This window comes from Ochotona curzoniae, unplaced genomic scaffold, assembly GCF_017591425.1.
Source record: "Ochotona curzoniae isolate NIBS_2020 unplaced genomic scaffold, NIBS_Ocur_1.0 patch425, whole genome shotgun sequence".
Classification (NCBI taxonomy): Eukaryota; Metazoa; Chordata; class Mammalia; order Lagomorpha; family Ochotonidae; genus Ochotona; species Ochotona curzoniae.
Window position 1 is genome coordinate 207,658 of NW_024467001.1, and position 20,278 is coordinate 227,935.

The window sequence follows — 20,278 nt, forward strand, 5'->3', positions numbered from 1 at the left end:
CCCTTACCTTGTGTACACACACACACACACACACAAGCAGGCAACTGCATGTAGTGATGGATCTATAGATTAACCTGTCATCTGTTTACAACACCAAACTATCAAGTTGTATACCTTGACTATATACATACTTTTCCTTTCTTTCTTTCAACCACACTTCCATAAAGCTGGGAGTAAAATAAAACAGGCCCAATAGTTTCCTTGTGCAGCAGGTGGCTCTCATCATTTCACGTAACATCTAGGTGGGGACTAGGTAGGATGGGTACTCCCCAGAGAGCCTCCCTCTTGTTTAATGACTCTCGATCATGCATGCCCAGGGCCAGGAGCAAGCAGTACAGATGAAGGTGTCACTCTACAGAGTCCAGGCTAGTGAAGAACAGGAAGCAGGCAAGGGAAGGGTTTGGGCAGGGGTGAGAGAGAAGGGCCAGGCCCCAGAAACCTCGTGTGAGAAGAAAAGCTCTCAACCTCCTGAGCCCCAAATGGGAGACGGTGGGCACTGTGGCAGGTGGGTGGTCATACACAGAGCTCCAGAGAGAGACGGAACCTAGCTGAACTCCAGCATCCCTAAAACCAGGAATATGCAAACACAGCACCGGACCTGCTCCAGATGGGAAGAAACCATAGCATTGACTGGACAATGAGGCAAGGGTTCCTACTGAAGCAGGAATGCAGAGCACGGACCTTGAACTCTCGGGAGAGGCGCCATGAGTTACCCCCGCTGAAGCTGAGCGGACACAAAGAACTCCAAACAGGGTTATCACAAGAGCAAGGCCAAGTCTCGGGAGGGAGAAGCCAGTCCCACACTCAAGAAGGCAGGGGAACATGGGCCCTTAGCACTGCCTCCCCCCAAACAACTCTTGGTAGTTTGCTATTCTAATCGATTCTTTGCCGTTCAAAATGTTCTCACTGATGTCTCCCCAACTCATCTTAGGAGAAACACATCGGCCTCATCTTGAAGAGCAAACCAAGGGCAACAGCCTGAGGCCTGGTGCACACAAGGGCAGAAGGTGGAGATCCAGTGATTTGGGCAGGTAAAGGGCTTATCTTACTGGATGCCTTCAGAAACTGTTCTCAGGTATGTGTGGGCTGGGTGTTTAAGCCTAGCAATTAAAATGCCTACACCAGAATGCCTGCGTTTAGTTCCTGATTCTGGCTCTTGATTCCAACTTTCTGCTACTGTGGGACCTAAGAGGCAGCAGTAACAGCTCAGATAATTAGATTCCTGCCTCCTTTGTGGGAGACCTGGTTAAGTTCCCAGCTGCCACCTTCAGCCCCATCCCCAAACGGCCCTATCACTCCACACCCTGCTCTGCCCTGGGACTGGGACTACAAACTGGCCAAACTGGCCACATCTGGGGAAGGAACCACTGGGTGAGAGCCCATTTTTTTTTTTTCTGTCTCAGCACCCAACTCTATAGAAGCTGAGTGAGGTTTCAACAGCACCTGAGCTTGGCACCTCTGGGGTCACACCAACCTTAGCTCTTTGTTGACTATAGTCAAGTGCTCTGTGCCTGCCTGTGTTTGGATGTCACACATGCTGATGTCACCACACAGATAGCTTTTTGAATGTTTTACCTTGACTGTGTGTGCTTTTTTTCTTTCAAGTTTATTTGAAGATAGAATTGGGGACATGGGTGGGTAAGGGATGAGAAAAAAAGAGTCAGGAGATGAGACGGAAGGAAGAGGGTGCACTGGAGTGGAGGGGATGGGAGAGAAAGCTTCCTTATGCTGATTCACTACCCAAATGATCACATCAGCTAGGGCTGGGTCAGGCTGAAGTCAGAAGCTTCATCTGTCTCCCACATGAGTGGCAGAGGCCCAAGTACTCCATCCACCACTGCCTTTCCCAGGCCATTAGCAGGGAGCTGAATTGAGAGTAGAACATCTGGGACACGAACCAGCTGGGATGCTGGTGTCACAGGGCGTGGTTTAACCTGCTGTGCCACAATTAACCATGTGTAACTTTTATAAGCGGAAGAAGTGAAGCCATTCCTGTGTCTACCTGTGCCAACCCCCAACCCCTACGCCTCCATAAAGGGAAGTTAAAAAAAGCTGAGGAAGAACTGTCAGATCTTTTCAATTCAATACTCCTTTTAATTATAGCTTAGTGCTTAAGTGCAGCTCCCAATGAGAAGCCAAAGCAGGTTCTCTGCCTGACAGCTGCTAGAGAAACAGGGCCGCCCTGAGAGTGCACAGCCGGGCCTGGAGGAGAATGGCCCCTTTCACGATCCTCGGTCACTCCCCCTCCTCCTTCAGGCTCAGGCAGTCCTGTCTGAGAAGCAAAAAGGACAAGGACTCACTCATGCTAGCCGCCCCAAAGTCCACCACTGCAGCCGTGTGTCAAGCCAAACAGCCTGGGTTTGTACAACGCCTGGTAAAACGGTTCTTCAAGGCAGCGCAAAGGCCCTCGTACTACCATCAGGGCTATTTTGAGTCCCCCAAGACAAGGAGATACAAAACTTAGGGCAGGAGGAACCATGGATCAATCAGGCCACTTCTCTCCTTTTACAAATAATGGAATCTGAAAGGCCAGGAGCTAATATAGGATTTGCCTAAAGTCTACACATCCTTGTCTAACCAAAGCAAACCTCTTGTAACCTCAATCCCATGTTAGTCACCAAAGTTCAACAGAGGTAGATACACCAATGACAGGCAAAGCCAAAGCAAGCCAATAAACACACAAATACCAAGATATGCTTGGGAAAACACAGCCGTCTCAGAGGCGCCATTGTTTGAGCCGCCCAAGGGAAGAGCAGCTTTCTCCAAAGCATGCAATGTCTAAGTGAGGCGATGCTGGCTTGGCCACGTTTGGAGCTCCAGCACTTAAATGGCTACATAACTGAGATTCAATTAAGTGAAAAAAGAATGGGCCTGAACGGGCGCACCCAACAATGTCGGCGCACAGAAAGAACTTTCTCAACAAATGCTAGGTTACGCAGGAGGATCAGGGAACGCTGGGTCCAATGACCAAATATGACCACCTGTGAGCCACATCTCTGCTGGAAACCCTCCTGGCTCCTACTTCCCTTCAAAACACAGCATCAAATCCTGGGTCCAGCACCTAAACACCACCTACTAAACATCATCAACTCCCTTCCCCAAACACCCAGAACTTGGAAAGCTCCGGTCTTTGCTCACAGCACCCTTTCCATTTAGAACATCCTCATGCTTGCTCTGCCTGTTAAAATGGCCCACCAATCCTTCATGAACTGGCGGAGGGAGGTTTAAGTCCAGCCAGGCAGCAACATGGCAATCAGCTCCCTGGAAGCAAAGGAAGTGCCCCATTGTGCTCATCTTTCACAGCACCAACACAGACACTGCTTGTTAGCAAAAGGTGGAGATCCTTTGAATCAACTGTAACGTGATAAACCCCAATACTGGGATCCCAACTTTGTGTTAACTGACAGATCACTGCCTCAAGGGGAGGCCAGCTGCTGCCTGCCACATACCAGCAAGGGGCACTGCAGGAAAGACCCATGTTCCCTGCCCAGGGCCCATTTCCCCAAAGCACAGAGGCACAGAAGCCGATTTGGTGCTCTCTGGCCCAGGCTTTAAACTTAGCCCGTAGTCGGCAGAAGACACTGGACTCTGACTCGTCCAGCTCACTGTCTTGAGTCAGCAGAACTAGATGTCCCCATGACGTCTTAGCAAGCCAGGAGCTCATCCAACGTCCCAAGTCCCCATGTGAACGGGCACTAAGGGTCATGATCCCTTCTAGGCTACCTCCCAGTATTCAAGGGACACTAAGTGACCACCTCACCCCTGGGACACTGGGCTGGAAAGTGGTGCCTCTGAGAAAAAGCTCCAGGAGTCCTCCCCCCCATGCCAGGCATTCTGGGTCAACCCTATATTGAGAAAGCCACTGAGCGACTGTTTCATGAGTTTTTTTTTCCCCCCTCAATTCTTAGGAGTGTTTCCTTTCCTAGATAACGTTTTGGGGTTTTGTTTTTATTCTGCCTCCGTAACTCCATCCAGGGGAGAATCCCGCATCCTACAAGGCTACCTTTTACACCCAGCCCTGCCTGGTCCTGCGGTCACTTCACTGGCAGTTGTGAACAGAAGCCAAGATCCCAGCCAAATTCCAACTTGAACAGTGTCCTGGGGGGGGTTGTCACCTTATCAAATCCCCAAGAACACCCCGCCCTTCAACTTCCCCCCAGCAGCGACTGTCCTCAGGCATAGAGACTGCAGCCGGCCAAGGTTCCTGGGGCGGAGATGGGGGGCAGGGGTGTCCCGCCTCACGCCCCCACTCTCCTCGGGAACAAACTGCTCTGAGCCTGCCTGCCTCCCTCCCACCAGTGCGCCTGGCTTTGGCTGGCTTTCTTCAAAGAATGTGTTCACTCAGAATCGCATTCCCGGATCGTTGCCCTCACTCCCGGTGAATCCTGCTTCCACACTGCTTAGGACACGTAACGAACGTGTGCAGCTCCTGGCAGTTCGGGCCGTTCCATTATTGAATTCAGCTCAACAAGTGAACCGTGTTGGAAGGCCTTACTGAGTGCCAGGTGTCCGGCATTCATGGGTGAAGCGAGGGAATGCTGAATGCGGGTGCCGGCCATGGGGTGGGAGGGGTGCACGTGCCAGGGGTCGTCGCCGCGCTTCTCTGGACGCCCCCTCTCTAGCTCTCGGGCCATCCGCCCCCACGGACCCCAGCGCCCGCGCTCACCCGCTGCAGCTCCAGCTCGATCTCGCCCGCCTTGAGCACGATGGGGCCCCGCACCGCGTACTCCACCGCCTTCACTTGCGGGTTCATGGACTCTAGGGTGAGGATGCGCTCGCGCCTGCTGCGCTCGGGCCGCACCTTGAGCACCGCCGAGGCCTCAGCGGCCGCGCTGCTTTGACTCCGCCGGCCCCAGGGGCCCGGGGTCCGGGGGCAGCAGCCCCGCCGGACCAGCGCTGCAGCCCGCTGCATCGCGCGCCTGCCGAGGGAAATCCTGGCACAAAAAGAAAAAAGACAGCACGTCGTGCACAGCCCGAGGCAGACACCTTTATGCCAATCCCGGCCCAGCCCAGGGCTCTCTCAGCGAGAGGTGCCAGCCCGGCTTTAGGGTTCGGTACCCATCTCTCCACCAGCACCCTCCACCGCGACACGGCTGCGCGCCAAAGGCAGCTGCACCGCTGGGTTAGCAAAGGCTGCGTCCAGTAGGTGCATGGAACGTGCCTGTGGCCGCCTGGCAGCCCCTCACAACCAGGGGCTAGAGCTCGCGCCTGCAGCGTCTGTTCCGCTCTGGAGTCCGCAGCCGCATCCCTGCGCTCTGCGCCCGCACCGCCTGGCCCCTGCGCCCGCACACCCACCGCCACCGAGTCCGCCTCGACCTGCGCGCTGGCCTCTGGGCTTTGTAGTTCTTCCGGCCATTTTTGGAGCCGCTGTTGCGAGTCGGTTGAACTACAAATCCCACAATGCCCCGCGGGGCTGGGCAGGAGGCGGGAGCGGTCGTTGGCTTCTGTCAGGAGCTGGGCGGGCTCTTTGTCCTCGCCTGGGGGACAGGCGGGGGCGGGGGTGGTGGTGGAGGCCGGACAGGAGTGGTGGTCTGTTCCACTTTTGAGAATTCAGAGCCGATTTACAGCTTCGCTCTGGAGGCGTGTCCCGCCCCAGCAGCCAACATCTACAAGGACACGAGCTGTGGGATGGTGCAGTCTTCTCTCAGAGTTTCATCATCCAGGGCCCCACGCTGCTCCCCGGCCCTCACTGGAGGTTGGTAGGAAGTGGAGGTTAGGTGTCTGACTTTGATTGTGCCAGTCTGGCCCCTTGTGAACGTCGTTGCCTTCATAGCCACAGGGGGAACTGCCCACAGTCTCTAAGGGTGCTGGGAACATTAAGGGAGCAGGTGGGCAGGCACTGCTTGACCAGTCTGAAGTCCTCTGCCACCTCCATCGCATCCGCTTTTTTTTTTTTTTAATGTATAGTTGTGCTGTCAGGATACTCTTCACTCCCTCCTCCATTAATGTCCTGAAGGACAGTATTTTTCTTCTTCACAAATCCACAGTGCCTTGGAGGCACTCAGTAAATACCAGTAAATATTTGTTAAGGAAGGCAGGCAATTATTATTTGGCCAAAGTGTATCCCGACAAAACCCTTTCTGACTCACTCAGAGCCAGTGCAGGGCAAGGCTTGGTATGGCACAGGCAGTGCGAAGAGTGGCCACAAGCAGAGGCTTGATGTAAGAGGGACACCACCAATTGGGATGGGGGGGCATTCGCTCCTCCTGGCCTCGGATTCTCCATCTGCAAAACCCCCCTCAGATCCCTTCCTGTCTTGGGAATTCTGGAAGTCTAGGTATTTTCGGGCTGAAAAACAGTCCGGAGTTCCTACTTCACAACAAAAACCATGTACACATTTGTGCGAGTCAGGAGCTCCAGGTTTTAATACGGTTGCATCCAGCCACTGTTTACCTAAAGCCTGTGTAAACCTAGTTTCCTCGTGTAAAATGGAGCTAGGCACACCTGCTTCGGGCACTATGCAGAAAGCTCAGGGTGGTAACAGTGTACAAGCCAAAGCTTAGAACTGAAGGCTGTGGTTTACTCTCGGTCATTCTTGTCAAGAGAATGCCGTACGCTTTGATTAACCAGGTTGCAGGGAAAGGGGCAGAAGGAGAAAAGGCTGGGGCAGACAGCAGAACCAGACATAGCTCTGATGCTTCTGTGTTAGCAAACCAGTCTACTGAGAGCCCTGGAAAGTTATTTGAGTTTCTAGTCTGTTGATTCCACCCTCAGCACCTGTGTCTACACTAGCTCCTTCTCAGCCTCCATCTCTCTGGCCAGGTATTTACAATGAACCCCTCTAAGGATTCCACTTCCTCCTGTAGCGTGCTGTTACCTACCCTGCCCAGCCAGGGAGAAAAACACTGCTTGACCTCCAGAAGGTGCTTAATGCTTAACGTTGACTCATGTTTTGTTACTACAGTCCCGTTTAGTCCATCATTGGTGCTTTTTGTTTCTCCACCCCTGATCAGGGAACGGAGAGGGAAAACCTCAGAAGGTGAACACAAATCCTATTACATCACTGAGAAAAACAACACCCAGGACACAGCCCACTTATGTGGATTCCTACTTCATCATTGCCAAATATAAGACCTTAGCGCTTCCCTAATATGCTCTCTGCCAGTCTGTTCCTGTGAGATCACAGGAGGAGGAGAAAGCACCCTGGCTTTCTTGTATACCATGTTTTGCAGTCAGCAAAGCACTTCTATGCCCAGAAGAGCAGGCAATAATATATATGCCCGCTTTACAAATGAGGCCCAGGTTAAGTCACTTATTCGGGAAGTTTGAGCTGCCCATGACAATGCACCGAGCCTTTAGAACGTTTTCAGATTGTAGCTATGATGATGATTGCATCCTAGGTTGAACTTTGCTTTCATTTTGCTCTTTTAGATGAAGTTCAAGCACAAGCAGTCTCCTTGCTATTAAAGATAGAACATAATTGATATGATCATGAATGTTCTTCCTGTGAGCTGGATGAGAGCTTCAAATACACACCAAGCAGTTGGGAGAATCATATGTTTGCAAGACATGGCACCAGTCTTAATCCCTTAACTTGATAAGTTTTCCTTGAACCCCAACCATATGCCAGGCACTGACTGAGTTCTGAGACTGCAGTGAGTCAAACAGACCATTCCTGTCTGCACAGAACATACAGTTTCTTAGCAAAGGCAGACACCCTCCAGACAATCAATCATGGTAACAAAGCAGCGACTGCTGGGATTGAACAGGATGGTGTTTTATGAGAGCTCAGAGGTCTGAGTGAAGGTTTCCCAGATAATGTGGCTGTTGCGTTGCCCTGAGGTTGATAAAGGTTGATTAAGAGTACTAGGGGGTAGTAGGCACAGAGAGGTGCTTTGCCTAAGATCACAGTCACGCTTAACTGGTGAGGCTTACACTCAGTGACCGGGCAAGACAGGGCATACAAATCCAGTTGGCTGGTCAGCTCTGGGGCCTCCCCACCAGGTTGGCTTTGTCAGACTTGCATTACAGTTTTTCTTTCTCTGCCCATTCTGCTTTTTTTTACTTCCTGTTGTAGGAGTTGATCCCTAATACCCATCTTGCAACTCATATCTGCTGTCAGGGTCAGTAGTGAGGACAGCCTCCCAGGCCAGGGACCATAGAGGGACTCCAGGAAGGCCAAAGTAACTGGACAGCAAATGGTGAGGGTACAATATATATGGGATGAGTACTGTCAGGACAAGCAGACCACATCCAAAATAGGAGAGTTGTGGTGTTCTCTAAGTGTAAGGCTTGAAAACATAAGGGATGGGGCTCACCCCATGGCATAACTACCAAGCTGGCCTCCCATATGGGCATCAGTTCGAGTCTCAGCTGCTGCAAACATTTCAAGACAATTGGTCTAGGCAATGTGTAATTTAAACTTCAAAAAATTTTAATCAACAAAAGAATTTTGGCTTCATCCTAAGAACTTATTGAAAACATCTGGAAAGCTTAAAGTAGGGGAACAACATACTCAGGTTCATATTTAAGTTCTGCTCCATGGAGACTGGAATGGATTAGGGGAGCAGTGAAGGGTGTTGGAGAATGAGTTGTGACACAAGAAAGTCCAGTGTTGGCTGGTCCATCTGAGTGATTGGAAGTACACAGGCTCTTCTCTCTCACCAGCACCTGGCATATCACCTGGCACAGCAGTTCCCAGTAAACTTTGTTGCTTAAGTGAAAAAGTACGTTCTACAAGGACCATGTCACCCAACATGAGATGGGTGGTGTGTGGTAAAAGCAGTGTCCAAGACTGAGTCAGCTTGTTCTTGAGCTCCTTGAGGGTCACTTCTGTAGAAAACCACAGAAGACAGTGAGTCTTCCCGGAGCAGCAGCACATGGGCAGTGTAGGGCTGGAGGCCTGATGAGCAAGTTCTTGGTATGCTGAGTCAATATTGGGCTAAGTGTTTGGGCAGTTCTTCAGAGATAACTCAGAGTCCCCTTGCTCTTGGTACATTTGGGAGGTCAGGGAGACATTTGTGTTCTCATTAATCAAATGCCTTGATTTATACTCTCTTAAGCATGTGATTCTAAAGTGATTGATGTCCAAGGATCCAAGGTAGTGATTCCAAAGTGTTGTCCAAGGGTCACCTGAGTGTTTGCTTAAAATGTTGATTTCAGAACCTTGGCTGAATTTGCTGGTTCTGAAATCCCCAAAGTAGATTGCCCCAGGAATTTTCCCATAATTAGGATTCTGATGATGCACTGATGTTTGAGAAACACAAGGGCAGGGCCAGGCTAGGTGTATCATCGGAGTAAAGGTCAAATCAGGAAGGAGTTGCAAATTTGTCATTAATCTCCTGTCCACTTTTGAGCCGGGGTAATCCACCATTCCGACCTTAGCCTTTTTGTGGAACTCCCTGCGTTTCTAGCTGAATTCTCATTTTGTGCTCTTCCAAGAAGCTTGAAGACAGTGCAACCTTGCCTTCCCACCTGAACAGTCCCCCCCCCCCCCATTTACCACATTGTAGTTTCTGCTCATTGAGCCACTATGGCCTCATGTGTCAGTGAGGGCAACAGCACCTGCTTAGAAGGTTGCTGAGAGGGTTAGAAATGCCTCTTGAATTTTTCCGTTTATTTGAGGGACCGAGAGAGTAGCATCTCCAATCCTCTGTTTCATTCCCTAAATACCCACAGCAGCCACGACTGGGCTGAAGTTGAAGCTAGGAGGCAGGAACTAAAGCCAGGTCTTGCACATCGGTGCCAAGGCCCAGTGACTTGAGCCACTACTGATGCCTCTCAGGGTCTGCGTTAGTAGGGAGCTGTGGTAGGCATCTTAACCACTATGCCCCAAGAAATAATGTGTGTGTGTTTTTAAAGGCTCATCAGTTGGGTGACTTCCCAACTGGCTAGAATGGCTGGAGCTGAGCCTATCTGAAACCAAGAATCAGGAGCCTCTTCCGTGTCTCCCATGCAGGGTCCCAAGGCTTTGGACCATCCTCTACTGCTTTCCCAGGCCATAATCAGAGAGCTGGATGGGAAATGGAGCAGCTAGGACATGAACCAGTACCCACATGGGATGCTGGCTCTGTAGACAGGGTGGTCTGCTGAGCACAATGTCAGTCCTAAGATAGAATGTTTTAAGATTTATTTTCCTCATAGACAATTGGATAAATTAGAAAGCTTTTGGGGGGAGGGGTCAGCATTATGATATAGCAGGTAAAATTGCCACCCGGTAGTTCAAGATTATGATGTAGCAGGTAAAACTGGAACCTGGTAGTTCAAGTCCCAGCTACTCCACTTCTGACCCAGTTCCCTGCTGATGGCCTGGGAAAGGAGGCGGGAGATGGCCCAGGTATTTGGGCCCCTGCCAATCGTGTGGGAGACTCAGATGAAGCTCCTGGTTCTTGGCTTTGCGAGGCCCAAACCAGGATGTGGCAGCCATTTGTAGAGAGAATTGACAATTAGAAGAACTTTCTCTTTCTCTGTAACTCCACCTTTCAGATAATTTTCGTTTTAAGTATGAAAGGATAAATACTGTATTGCTAATGGTGGTTATCTTTGAGTGATGACTAATTTTTCTGTTTTGCTTAATGTGTTTCCTAAGCTCCAAAAAATTAACACATTTAGAAAATAATGATAGATTTAATGGGACCAGCACTGTGGTATACGCAGTAAAGCCACCATCTGAGTTACTGGCATCCATTACAGGCACTGGTTGGAGTCCTGAATGCTCCATTTCCAATCTAGCTCCCTGCTAATGTGCCTAGCAAAGCAGTAGAAGAAGGCCCAAGTCCTTGGGCTCTGGACCCATGTGGCAGACCCAGAAGAAAATCCTGGTTCCTGGCTTCAGCTCAGTATAATATTGTAACCATGCAGGAAGTGAGCTGGCAAATGGAAGATTCCTCTCTTCCTCTCTTCCTCTCTCCTCTCTCTCTCTCCCTCCCTCTCTGTCTCTCCTCCACATATTCACAAAATTGCCTTTCAAATAAGTAAACAAATCTTTAAATAAATATATAATAAGGTTAGATTTAAAACATGAATTTTAGAAAAATAAACTTAGAATTACTATAAATTTTAATGATTTCATTTCTGGATATGTACTCAAAGAAAGTAAAAGCCAGTCCTGAAACAAGTATAAGGGTACTTCAAAAAGTATATAGATGTGCCTGGTAGTGTGGCACATCACATTAAACTTCTGCCTGCAGTGCCAGAACTCCAAATGGGTGTGAGTTCAAATCTCAGCTGCTGCACTTACGATCTGACAGACTCATGATCCAGCTCCCTGATAATGAGCCCAGATGGTCCAGATCCTTAGGTTTGTGTGCCCATGCCAGCTACACAGAAGACCTGAAAGAAGCACCAGACTCCTGGCTTCGACCTGGCCCAGCACCAGCTGGACAGCCACTTGGGGAATGAATCAGCAAATGGAAGATCTCTATCTCTCCTCTCTCTAATTCTGCCATTCAAATAAGTAAAGGCATGTTTTTTTAAAAAAAATTAAAATGTTCATACACAAATGGAATGAAAATATGATACAGATTTTTCTATTTGTTTTGTCTCTTCATATTTGTACACCAACACTCCTGGCAGCATTATTCACAGGAGTCAAAGGGTGGACACAACCCCGGACAGATGAATGGATGAGCAAAATGCGAAATGTACTTGCATACCATGGAATACCAACAGCCCTAAAAGGGAAGGGAAGTCCGACATGTGCTACAAAGTGAATGAAATTCAAACATACTCTATTAAAGGACTCTAGATCACAAAAGGACAAATCTTGTGTAATCCCACTTACAAGAGGTATGTAGAATAGTCAAATTCATAGACACAAATTAAAATAGACCAAGGGTTAGGGAGAGGGTGAATGAGAAATTATGGCTGAATTAATATCTAGTTTTGGTTTGAAACTACTAAATATTGTTAGAGGTGGTGCTGTGATGATTTGCACAATGATGCAAATGTTCTTATTGCTACTGAGCTATAACCTAATATGGCTAAATTGATTAGGTTTGTATATATTTTACCACAGGTTAAAACCTAAGAATGGGGGCTTCCTGCCTAATTAATGAAAAATTTTAAAATTTGTGTGGCCTGATTTCAGGGATGACTACTGAGCCATTTCTGGAGAATGTTAGAAGGTATCTCCCTTCAGTCTCTCCCTCTCTCTTCTTCTCCGTCCGCTCTCTCTCCTTCTCTCTCCTTCTGTTCCCTTTCTGCCTCTATCTTGTCTGCTCCCATCCTAACTGAAAGTGTCATTTATAAGCAAACAATAAATGCCAGGATTTTAGAAGTTTCGGAGGATTTCATTGAGATCCTGCCTGCTCTGCAAAGCACATCACTGCTGCTCTAACAAGTAAATATTAGTTAAGGAAAGCCAACAGCCAGGACGTACATTTCAGTAAACTTTAAACATGACGTGCAAAGTGGGTTAAAGATAAACTTGTGATACCAGGCTAAGCTATGCACAGGCAACCGCATGGTCAGCGTTTATGTAATTTAGAGAGATTAAAACTGAATAAAGGTACTTCACAAGAGCTATTTACAGTTCAGTATTGCATTGATAACATTGCAAAGCAAATGCAGGCACATTTTGTCCTTAGCAGTCAAGCCAACTAAATCCAGGTGGTATTGGAGAATGCAAAGCAGAAAGGGTAGAAGAGCAAAGGAGAAAGAGCAATTGTATAATCTTCATGAGCAAATAAAACCTCTTTCTTTCGCAGGGTGTTTATTGTTCCACGTCCATTGATTTCTTGCTTCCTGGTCTTACAGGAATATGAGGCCTAACTTTTACTTCCCCCTCGGATGACGTTTGGCAGTGTTGTCATAAGCAGTTCCAGGATCTCATAGAGAATTCTTAGCAGCAACTCAGTGACTTGAGTTGCTGAATGCCCTACAACACAGACAAAACATTAAGCAACAGTTCAAGTCGATATTTCCAAACGACTCACTTGTCAAGTTTTCCCAGATAGTTTCTTATGGGAAAAAAAAAGAAAGAAAGGAAAAGAAAAAAGAAAAGAACCTTTCATCTAGAGAAGCTTACAAAACAGCTTTAGGATCTAAAACTCAGGAGAAAAAAAATAATGGTGCAATAGTATAAACCCTCATGTCATTTCTTTCTCAACTTCCTCTGTTCTAGTTCTTATTCATTCTTCAAACATGTCCACAATTTTAAAAAAGAAAATGTTTCCTATTTAAATACTGGAGTGCTGGGGTCCGTGCAGTAGGTGTGGATGACACGAAGGTGTGAAGGCAGGGCCTGGGCAGCTTCCAGCTGTTTGGCAGGGTCCGGCGGATTTCTCTCTGACCACCTTGACGCAGTCTCACCCCCTGTTTGCATGGACACTCAAGTACCCCACTAAGAATTCTGTGATCTGTTGAGGCATTGTTTGCCCCTGTGAGATGGCTTTGGCAACTACTGTGAGCTTAAGAGTTAATGTTACTGATGTCTTGGTGAGTGGGCCTTTAACTGCGCACAGGAGTACAATTAAACCTACAATTAAGCCCGTGCCATTTCTGGACACCTTATTGGGTATTTAACCATTGCCTCAGAATCTGGCCCAGACATGCAGCACACCTTCTGGGAAAGGGCTTGATAAATATCCTAAATATTAATGCAAGTGATGGGAGTGAGAGCTGAAACTGCTATGGCAAAAATATAGTTACTGTGACCTAAAAGTTAGCCTGTCCTTGCAACTCTTTAGAGCATAGAAAATGTAGCTGTTTTAGCCGCTTTCATAATTTTTTAACTAGAGGAAGTATAGGGTGATTTTATTAACATCATAGAGATATACTTTTGATTATTGTTTGATTGTTTATGAGGTTGTAGAGCCTGCAGTTGTAGGGGGATTTAATGTTTGAAACTTTCTTAGATCCTTATGTTTTTTCTCTTTTATTTTTTCTCTTATCCCATTAAGTGATAGATAAAGTTGTGAAAATAAAAATGTAGTAGGAATGTTTTACTAATTAGTAGGTAACCATCTGTGCCTTGGCCTTGGAGTTCTGGCTGTCACCTAATGGCTACTTCTGAAGAATGAATAATGGCTTGCTTTAAAGAAACTGATTATAGTAACTTACAGAATTATCTTTAAGAGCACCTGGTTGACCATGAAGTAAAAATTAGTGTCTGTGCCTGCTGTCTTAGTTCTAAAGTTAAAGATAAAAAATCAAATGTTTGTGGGCCCGGCGCGGTGGCGCAGTGGTTAAAGTCCTCGCCTTGCACGCCCGGGATCCCATATGGGCACCGGTTCTAATCCCGGCAGCCCCACTTCCCTTCCAGCTCCCTGCCTGTGGCCCGGGAAAGCAGTTGAGGACGGCCCAAAGCTTTGGGACCCTGCACCTGCGTGGGAGACCCGGAAGAGGCTCCTGGCTTCGGATCGGCATAGCATCGGCCATTGCACTCACTTGGGGAGTGAATCATCGGATGGAAGATCTTCCTCTCTGTCTCTCCTCTCTGTATATCCGCCTTTCAAATAAAAATTTTTAAAAATAAATCTTTAAAAAAAAATCAAATGTTTGTGCAGAGGCTTGTGATGTGTCTAAGTAAATAAAAAGGACAGCTTCTTCTTGAGCAAAGAGGCAGCAAGAAGGCACCAAGTGACAGTGTCTGTGTCTTTCTTTATCGCCGACTCCACGCACCCTTCTTGAGCTCCAAACTCAGCTGGAGCTGGACTCCGGCACTGGAGGACCAGACACAAATATTTATCTAAGAGATACCTATTATTTAGTTCTATCATTAGGAAGTCCTGGTACAAAATTTTATTAAATAATACTATTGATAAACTTTAGCTAATTTTTTCAGCACTTTAACATGATAGGCCGTGAACTTTATGCTTTAATTTGTCATCTCATAAATGCCTTGAAACAGCCCAGAGGTGCTGCTATTATCCAATGTACCTGATGTTCAGAGGTTACTTGTCATGATCACCCAGAAAACTTAGCAGAACTAAGACTTGCATTAGGAGTCCAAAGATTAAGGACTCAGCTCTCCAAGACTGTTCTCATTTCAAACACCAACCACAAGCTGGGTCCTTAGCTACCTCCCAGCTAACTAAAAATTCAGGAGTCTGGGCCCAGTACAGTAGCCTAATGACTAAAGTTCTCCTCTCACATACACCGGGATCCCATATGAGTGCCACTTTGTGTCCCAGCTGCTCCACTGCCCATCCAGCTCCCTGCTTATGGCCAGGGAAAGCAGTAGACAATGGCTCAAAGCCTTGGGTCCCTTCACCTGCATAGGAGACCTAGAAGCTCCTGACTCCTGGCTTTGGATTGGCTCAGCTTTGGACATTTTGGGGAGTGAACCAGTGGATGGAAGATCTTTCTCTCTGGTCCCTCTTCTCTCTGCAGATCTGTGTGCAAGCGAGGACTTTAGCCGCTATTGTATCGTGCCAGGCCCCAATAAAATTTTTGAAGAAATGAAAATAAAAATATCAAAATCCATGAGATGTAGCAAAAACAATACAAAAATCAAAATATCTCAAGTAAATGATCTAATAATGTATCTCAAGGACTTACTAAAAAGAAAAAAATTTTTAAGAATAAAGAAATGCTAAAAATCACAGCAAAGATAAATGGAATAGAAACAAAACGCTACAAATTGCGACAAAAGAGTTATTTTTTGAAGAAGATGAGCAAAACAAACTTTTAGCCAAACTAGCAAAGAAAAACAAGAGAGAAAAGCCAAGTAAAATTAGAGATGAAAAAGAAAACATCCCAAGAAACTAGTAAGGTGGTCTCTTCTTGCTGAATGGATCCTTCGGTCATTATGTGGTGTCCTTCTTCATCTCTTTTAATACTTTTCATGTCAAAGTCTATATTATCTGATATAAGAATGGCTACATCAGCTTATTTTTCCTTTCCATTAGCCTGGAATATCTTTTTCCATTCTTTTACTTTCAGTTTCTGTATACTTTTGTTGATGAGATGTGTCTCCTGTAGGCAACAGATACGGGCTTTGTTTTTTGATCCAATCCACTTATCTATAAGGCTCAGTTGACTAATTCAAGCCATATTATATTCAGGGTTAATATGGGTAGGCAGTAATTTGGTCCTGTCATTTTAGCAATAGGTTGTTCATTGATTGATTCAGTCTTTTGTTGTCATTTTACTGGGATGTCCTTCATGTTTGCCTTTGGTTTTTGTAGGTGCTATTCCTTTTCTCCATCAAGAGAGTATATTTTTAAGTATCATTTGTAGGGCAGGTCTGGAAGAACTTTTCTTTGGAAGAATTTGCTTTCATTTTCAGACAAAAAAAAAGCTTTACTGGGTAAGTTATTCTGGGCTGACAGTTTTATTTTCCCCTTTAGAATCTGGAATATGTTGTTGGATTCTCTTCTTGCCTGTAGAATTTCCTCTGAGAGGTCAGCATTGAGTTTAAATGGGGTAACTTTATATGTTAATGTTTTTTCGTGTGTATATTTAAGCATCTTTTCCCTGTGTTCAACTGAAGAGAACTTGATTATCATGTATCATAGTAGAGATCTCTTTTGGTCAACTCTATTGGGAGTTCTTGTTACCCTCCTGTATTTTGTTTCCCAATTCTTTCTCCATATTAGGGAAGTTTTTGTTTATTATTTCATTGAGCACATTTTTTTTGAAAATATTTAATTTATTTTTATTGGAAAATCAGATTTACAGAGAGGAGAGTCAGAGAAAGATCCTCCATCTACTGGTTCACTCTTCAGGTAGCCACAATGGCCAGAAGTGAACTGATCTGAAGCCAAGACCTTCTTCTGGGTCTCCCATACAGATGTGGGGTCACAAGGTTTCAGGACATCCTCTACTGCTTTCCCAGGCCAAATGCAGGTTGCTGAAAGGGAACTGGGGCAGCTGGGACACACACTGGTGCTCATATGGGATCCCAGGGTGTGCAAGGCAAGGATATAGCCACTAGGTCCATTGAACACATTTTTAAGCCCAACTTCTCTTTCTGTGTCTTCTGGTACTGCCATAACTTTTATATTGGCTCTACATTTTTTTGGCTTGATTCAGTCCCATCTCCAGCTTTTTGATTGTTTCCCGACTGTGGCAAGAAATTCTTTATTCTGCCTTACTCATTCTGTTATTGGAGCTTTCCAATGAATTTTTTTTAAAGATTTATTAATTTTTATTGGAAAGGCAGATATACAGAGAAAAGAAGAGACAGACAGGAAGATCTTCTGTCCGATGGTTCTCTTTCCAAGCAGCTGCAATGGCTGGGACTAGGCCAATCCGAAGTCAGGAGCCATGAGCTTCTTCCAGGTCTCCCAGGTGGGTGCAGGGTCTCAAGGTTTTGGACCGTCCTCAACTGCTTTCCCAGGCCATAAGCAGGGAGCTGGATGGGAAGTGGGGCTGCTGAGATTAGAACTGGTGACCATATGGGATCCCGGCACATTCAAGGCAAGGACTTTAACCTCTATGCTATCGTGTCAGGACCAACTCCTAACCTTTATAGACTGGTTCTGTGAAATAGTATGCCTTCATTAATTCACTCAGTGTGAAGGTCATTTCAGGTCTTTTCTAGGCTTTAGCATTTCCTGGGTTTGTGTGAATGCTTTCCTCATATGCAGTAACTTTGTCCTCTGTCGTTGTCCTGCAGTTGTGGACTTGGTGCGCAGAGCTGATAATAATATTCGCGGAATCTGACTGATGGTCGAAAGCCAAACTTTATTAGTGGCATCAGACTTTATACACTGAGGGTTATATAGCATGAGAGAAGGTATGGAGCTTATCAACAAAACCCATCAAAAATTTTTTTAAAGATTTATGTTTATTTTTATTGGAAAGGCAGATATACAGAAAGCAGGAAAGAAAGAGAGGAAGATCTTCTGTTTGATGGTTCACTCCCCAAGTGGCTGTAATGGCTGGTGCCAAGCCAATACGAAGCCAGGAGCTCTTCTGGGTCTCCCACGTGGGTGCAGAGTCCCAAAGCTTTGGGCCATTCTCGACTGCTTTCCCAGGCCACAAACATGGAGCTGGATGGGAAGTGGAGCTGCTGTGATTAGAACTGGTGCCCATATGGAACCCCAGGCCCATTCAAGGTGAGGACTTTAGCTGCTAGGTTGCCACACGGTGGGGAGGGGAGGACCCATCAACTGTTTCTATACTTTTGTTTGGAACTCTTTTGTTTTGTATATCCCACCAAGTGTTCTCATTCACATGCTGTCCACTCAGCTGTTCTCATACAAATGATATCCATTTAGCTATAGGAATGGTACCCACTCAGTTGTTTTCAAATATTATCCTATCAATTGTAATCCTGTGCTCGCTGACCTTGTAGGGTCACAATGTCCTTCTGCAGTCCTCCTTATCAGTAATATCTTTCCCTAGGTATCTGTGAGTCTGTAGCATCCTGTGACTTGCGCGAGCTATGCTAGCTACTTTGTTGCAGCCTTTCCTAATTAGAGCCATGGCACATTTGGCCATCTGCCCTTCAAATTAGTTGACACAGAACTGAATAGTATACTCCCGAGATGGTTAGGACATTAACGAACAGTCCCACTCAGTTCTCACTTGCTGAAGAAGTAAACTGGAGACCAGGTGAACATAGTTAAAAAAAAATCATGAAGATTGGAAGTTTGCTGTTTTTAAATATCAATTTTTCAACAAAAGATTAAAACCCCTACCATGCCAGTCTAGGAAGGTGTGGACTAAGGGTGAGGTCACATGCCATGAATTTTCTTCCATCTAATTTTAAAATTATGTATTTTTTTTTTTTAGATTTATTTTTTCATTGGAAAGTCAGATACACAGAGAGGAGAGAGAGAGGAAGATCTTCTGTCCGATGATTCACTTCCCAAGTGAGCACAACGGCTGGAGCTGAGGCAATCTGAAGCCAAGAGCCAGGAACCTCTTCCAGTTCTCCCACGCAGGTAAAGGGTCCCAAGACTTTGGGCCGTCCTTGACTGCTTTCCCAGGCCACAAGCAGGGAGCTGGATGGGAAGTGGAGCAGCCAGGACTAAAACTGGCACCCATATGGGATCCTGGCACGTTCAAGGCAAGGACTTTTAGCCGCTAGGCCATGCTGTTGGGCCCTAATTTTAAAACTATGTATTTAAATTCATTGTTGGGGCAGCTGGGACCACCAGGAGCGGGTAGCGGTGGCAGTTGGGGCTGGCAGAGGGCTTGGGTTGGCGTTCAGCTTGTGGATGCTGTTGGCCACTGCGCTTTAGGCAATCTTTGCTTTGGGAGCAGAATTTTCACCAGAAACATGCAGAGAATCAGGCTTCCCTAGCAACTTGCTCTGCAGTTCCTGTGATCTTGGGCAGTCACCCTACTGCAGCTGGATCCTGATTGCAGAAGATGCTGCCAAGAAGCACAATTTGAAATCTAGGAGCTGTACTCCGGAGCTATTCTCGAAGTGTGCGGATGAAAATCGGGGAGGTTCCCTCCAGCCCAAGCTTTCATCAGGAGCGATAAACCCAAACGATTCGGGGGACTACAAATCAAGTAGGTGCGTGGGTCAGACCCTGTGCTAAAGCTTTTGGATGACAACGGGAACATTGCTGAAGAACTCGGCATTCTCACGTGGAGCAGAGACATTGTGGAAGAATCTCTGAGTGAAAAGTTAGAGCGCATATAAATGTTGCTTGATTTTTCTCCATCTTATGTTATCAAATGAAACACTCCAGCACCTAGAAAATCAGTTGCATTTCCTTCCCTGGTTTAGGTTTTTTACTGTGGGGCATTAAACATCTAGGTAGAAGTTGAAGTGGCATATCTGTGGATTAGCAAGCTTGCCAGAACCTCCCCCCACACACACACCCTTTTTTTTTTTAATATTTTGATCATCTTTACTTAGTTAATTGGGGTAAAAAGGTTCAGGGCTATAGGGAAATGGGTAAAAGGGGACATTAAGGGAGAAGCCCCACCCAGTTTCCCACCCACCCCAAATCCCAGACGTGGGGCATGCTCTGAGATACTTGCTCTGAGATACTTGCTCAAGTGGTTTCGATAGTTCACCATTCATGAATCGCTACCAATCTCGCCACTCCAAGCACAATGAGGTCGTTGAAGGATCCACTGATTGACACAGTCCCTCATAGAGTCTCCATTTGCCCAGTATTTCCCTGCTGACAAATAGCTGAGGTTGTTGATTGACTTGTTCTGTCTTTTCTTGGTTAGGGTTCTGAGTCCAGCATTTCGGTTAGGGAGATCTCCGGAGAAATTTTGAGGTATTCCCAGTCCAGATTCTTGCGTGGCCAGAACTCCTACATTTGTTGATACCACTAATGAAATGCTGTGTAACAGGCTTGTGGTTAATTATGCAAATGAGTTTGTGATAATTGGTCTGGTTTCATGAACAATGGGGTTTTTTTTAAGATTTATTTTTATTATTTTTTTTATTGGAAAGGCGGATAGACAGAGAGGAGAG

At 46.4% G+C, this 20,278-nt stretch overlaps 1 protein-coding gene and 1 pseudogene across 2 annotated transcripts in view; one reads left to right on the forward strand and one right to left on the reverse strand.

Moving 5' to 3' along the window:
* The window catches only part of LOC121167763 (alanine aminotransferase 2), a 31,971-nt gene extending 26,988 nt beyond the window's left edge, over positions 1-4,983 (reverse strand). Inside the window, exon 1 of one of the 2 annotated variants that reach the window (XM_040997344.1) lies at positions 4,667-4,983. In XM_040997344.1, coding sequence (XP_040853278.1) covers positions 4,667-4,912 — 246 coding nt within the window. In that variant the 5' untranslated portion in view covers positions 4,913-4,983. The remainder of the gene's footprint in view (positions 1-4,666) is intronic. The other variant, XM_040997345.1, reaches the window with a different exon arrangement.
* Positions 4,984-5,400: 417 nt separating this feature from the next.
* LOC121167764 lies at positions 5,401-19,486 on the forward strand (annotated as a pseudogene).
* Positions 19,487-20,278: the final 792 nt, after the last annotated feature.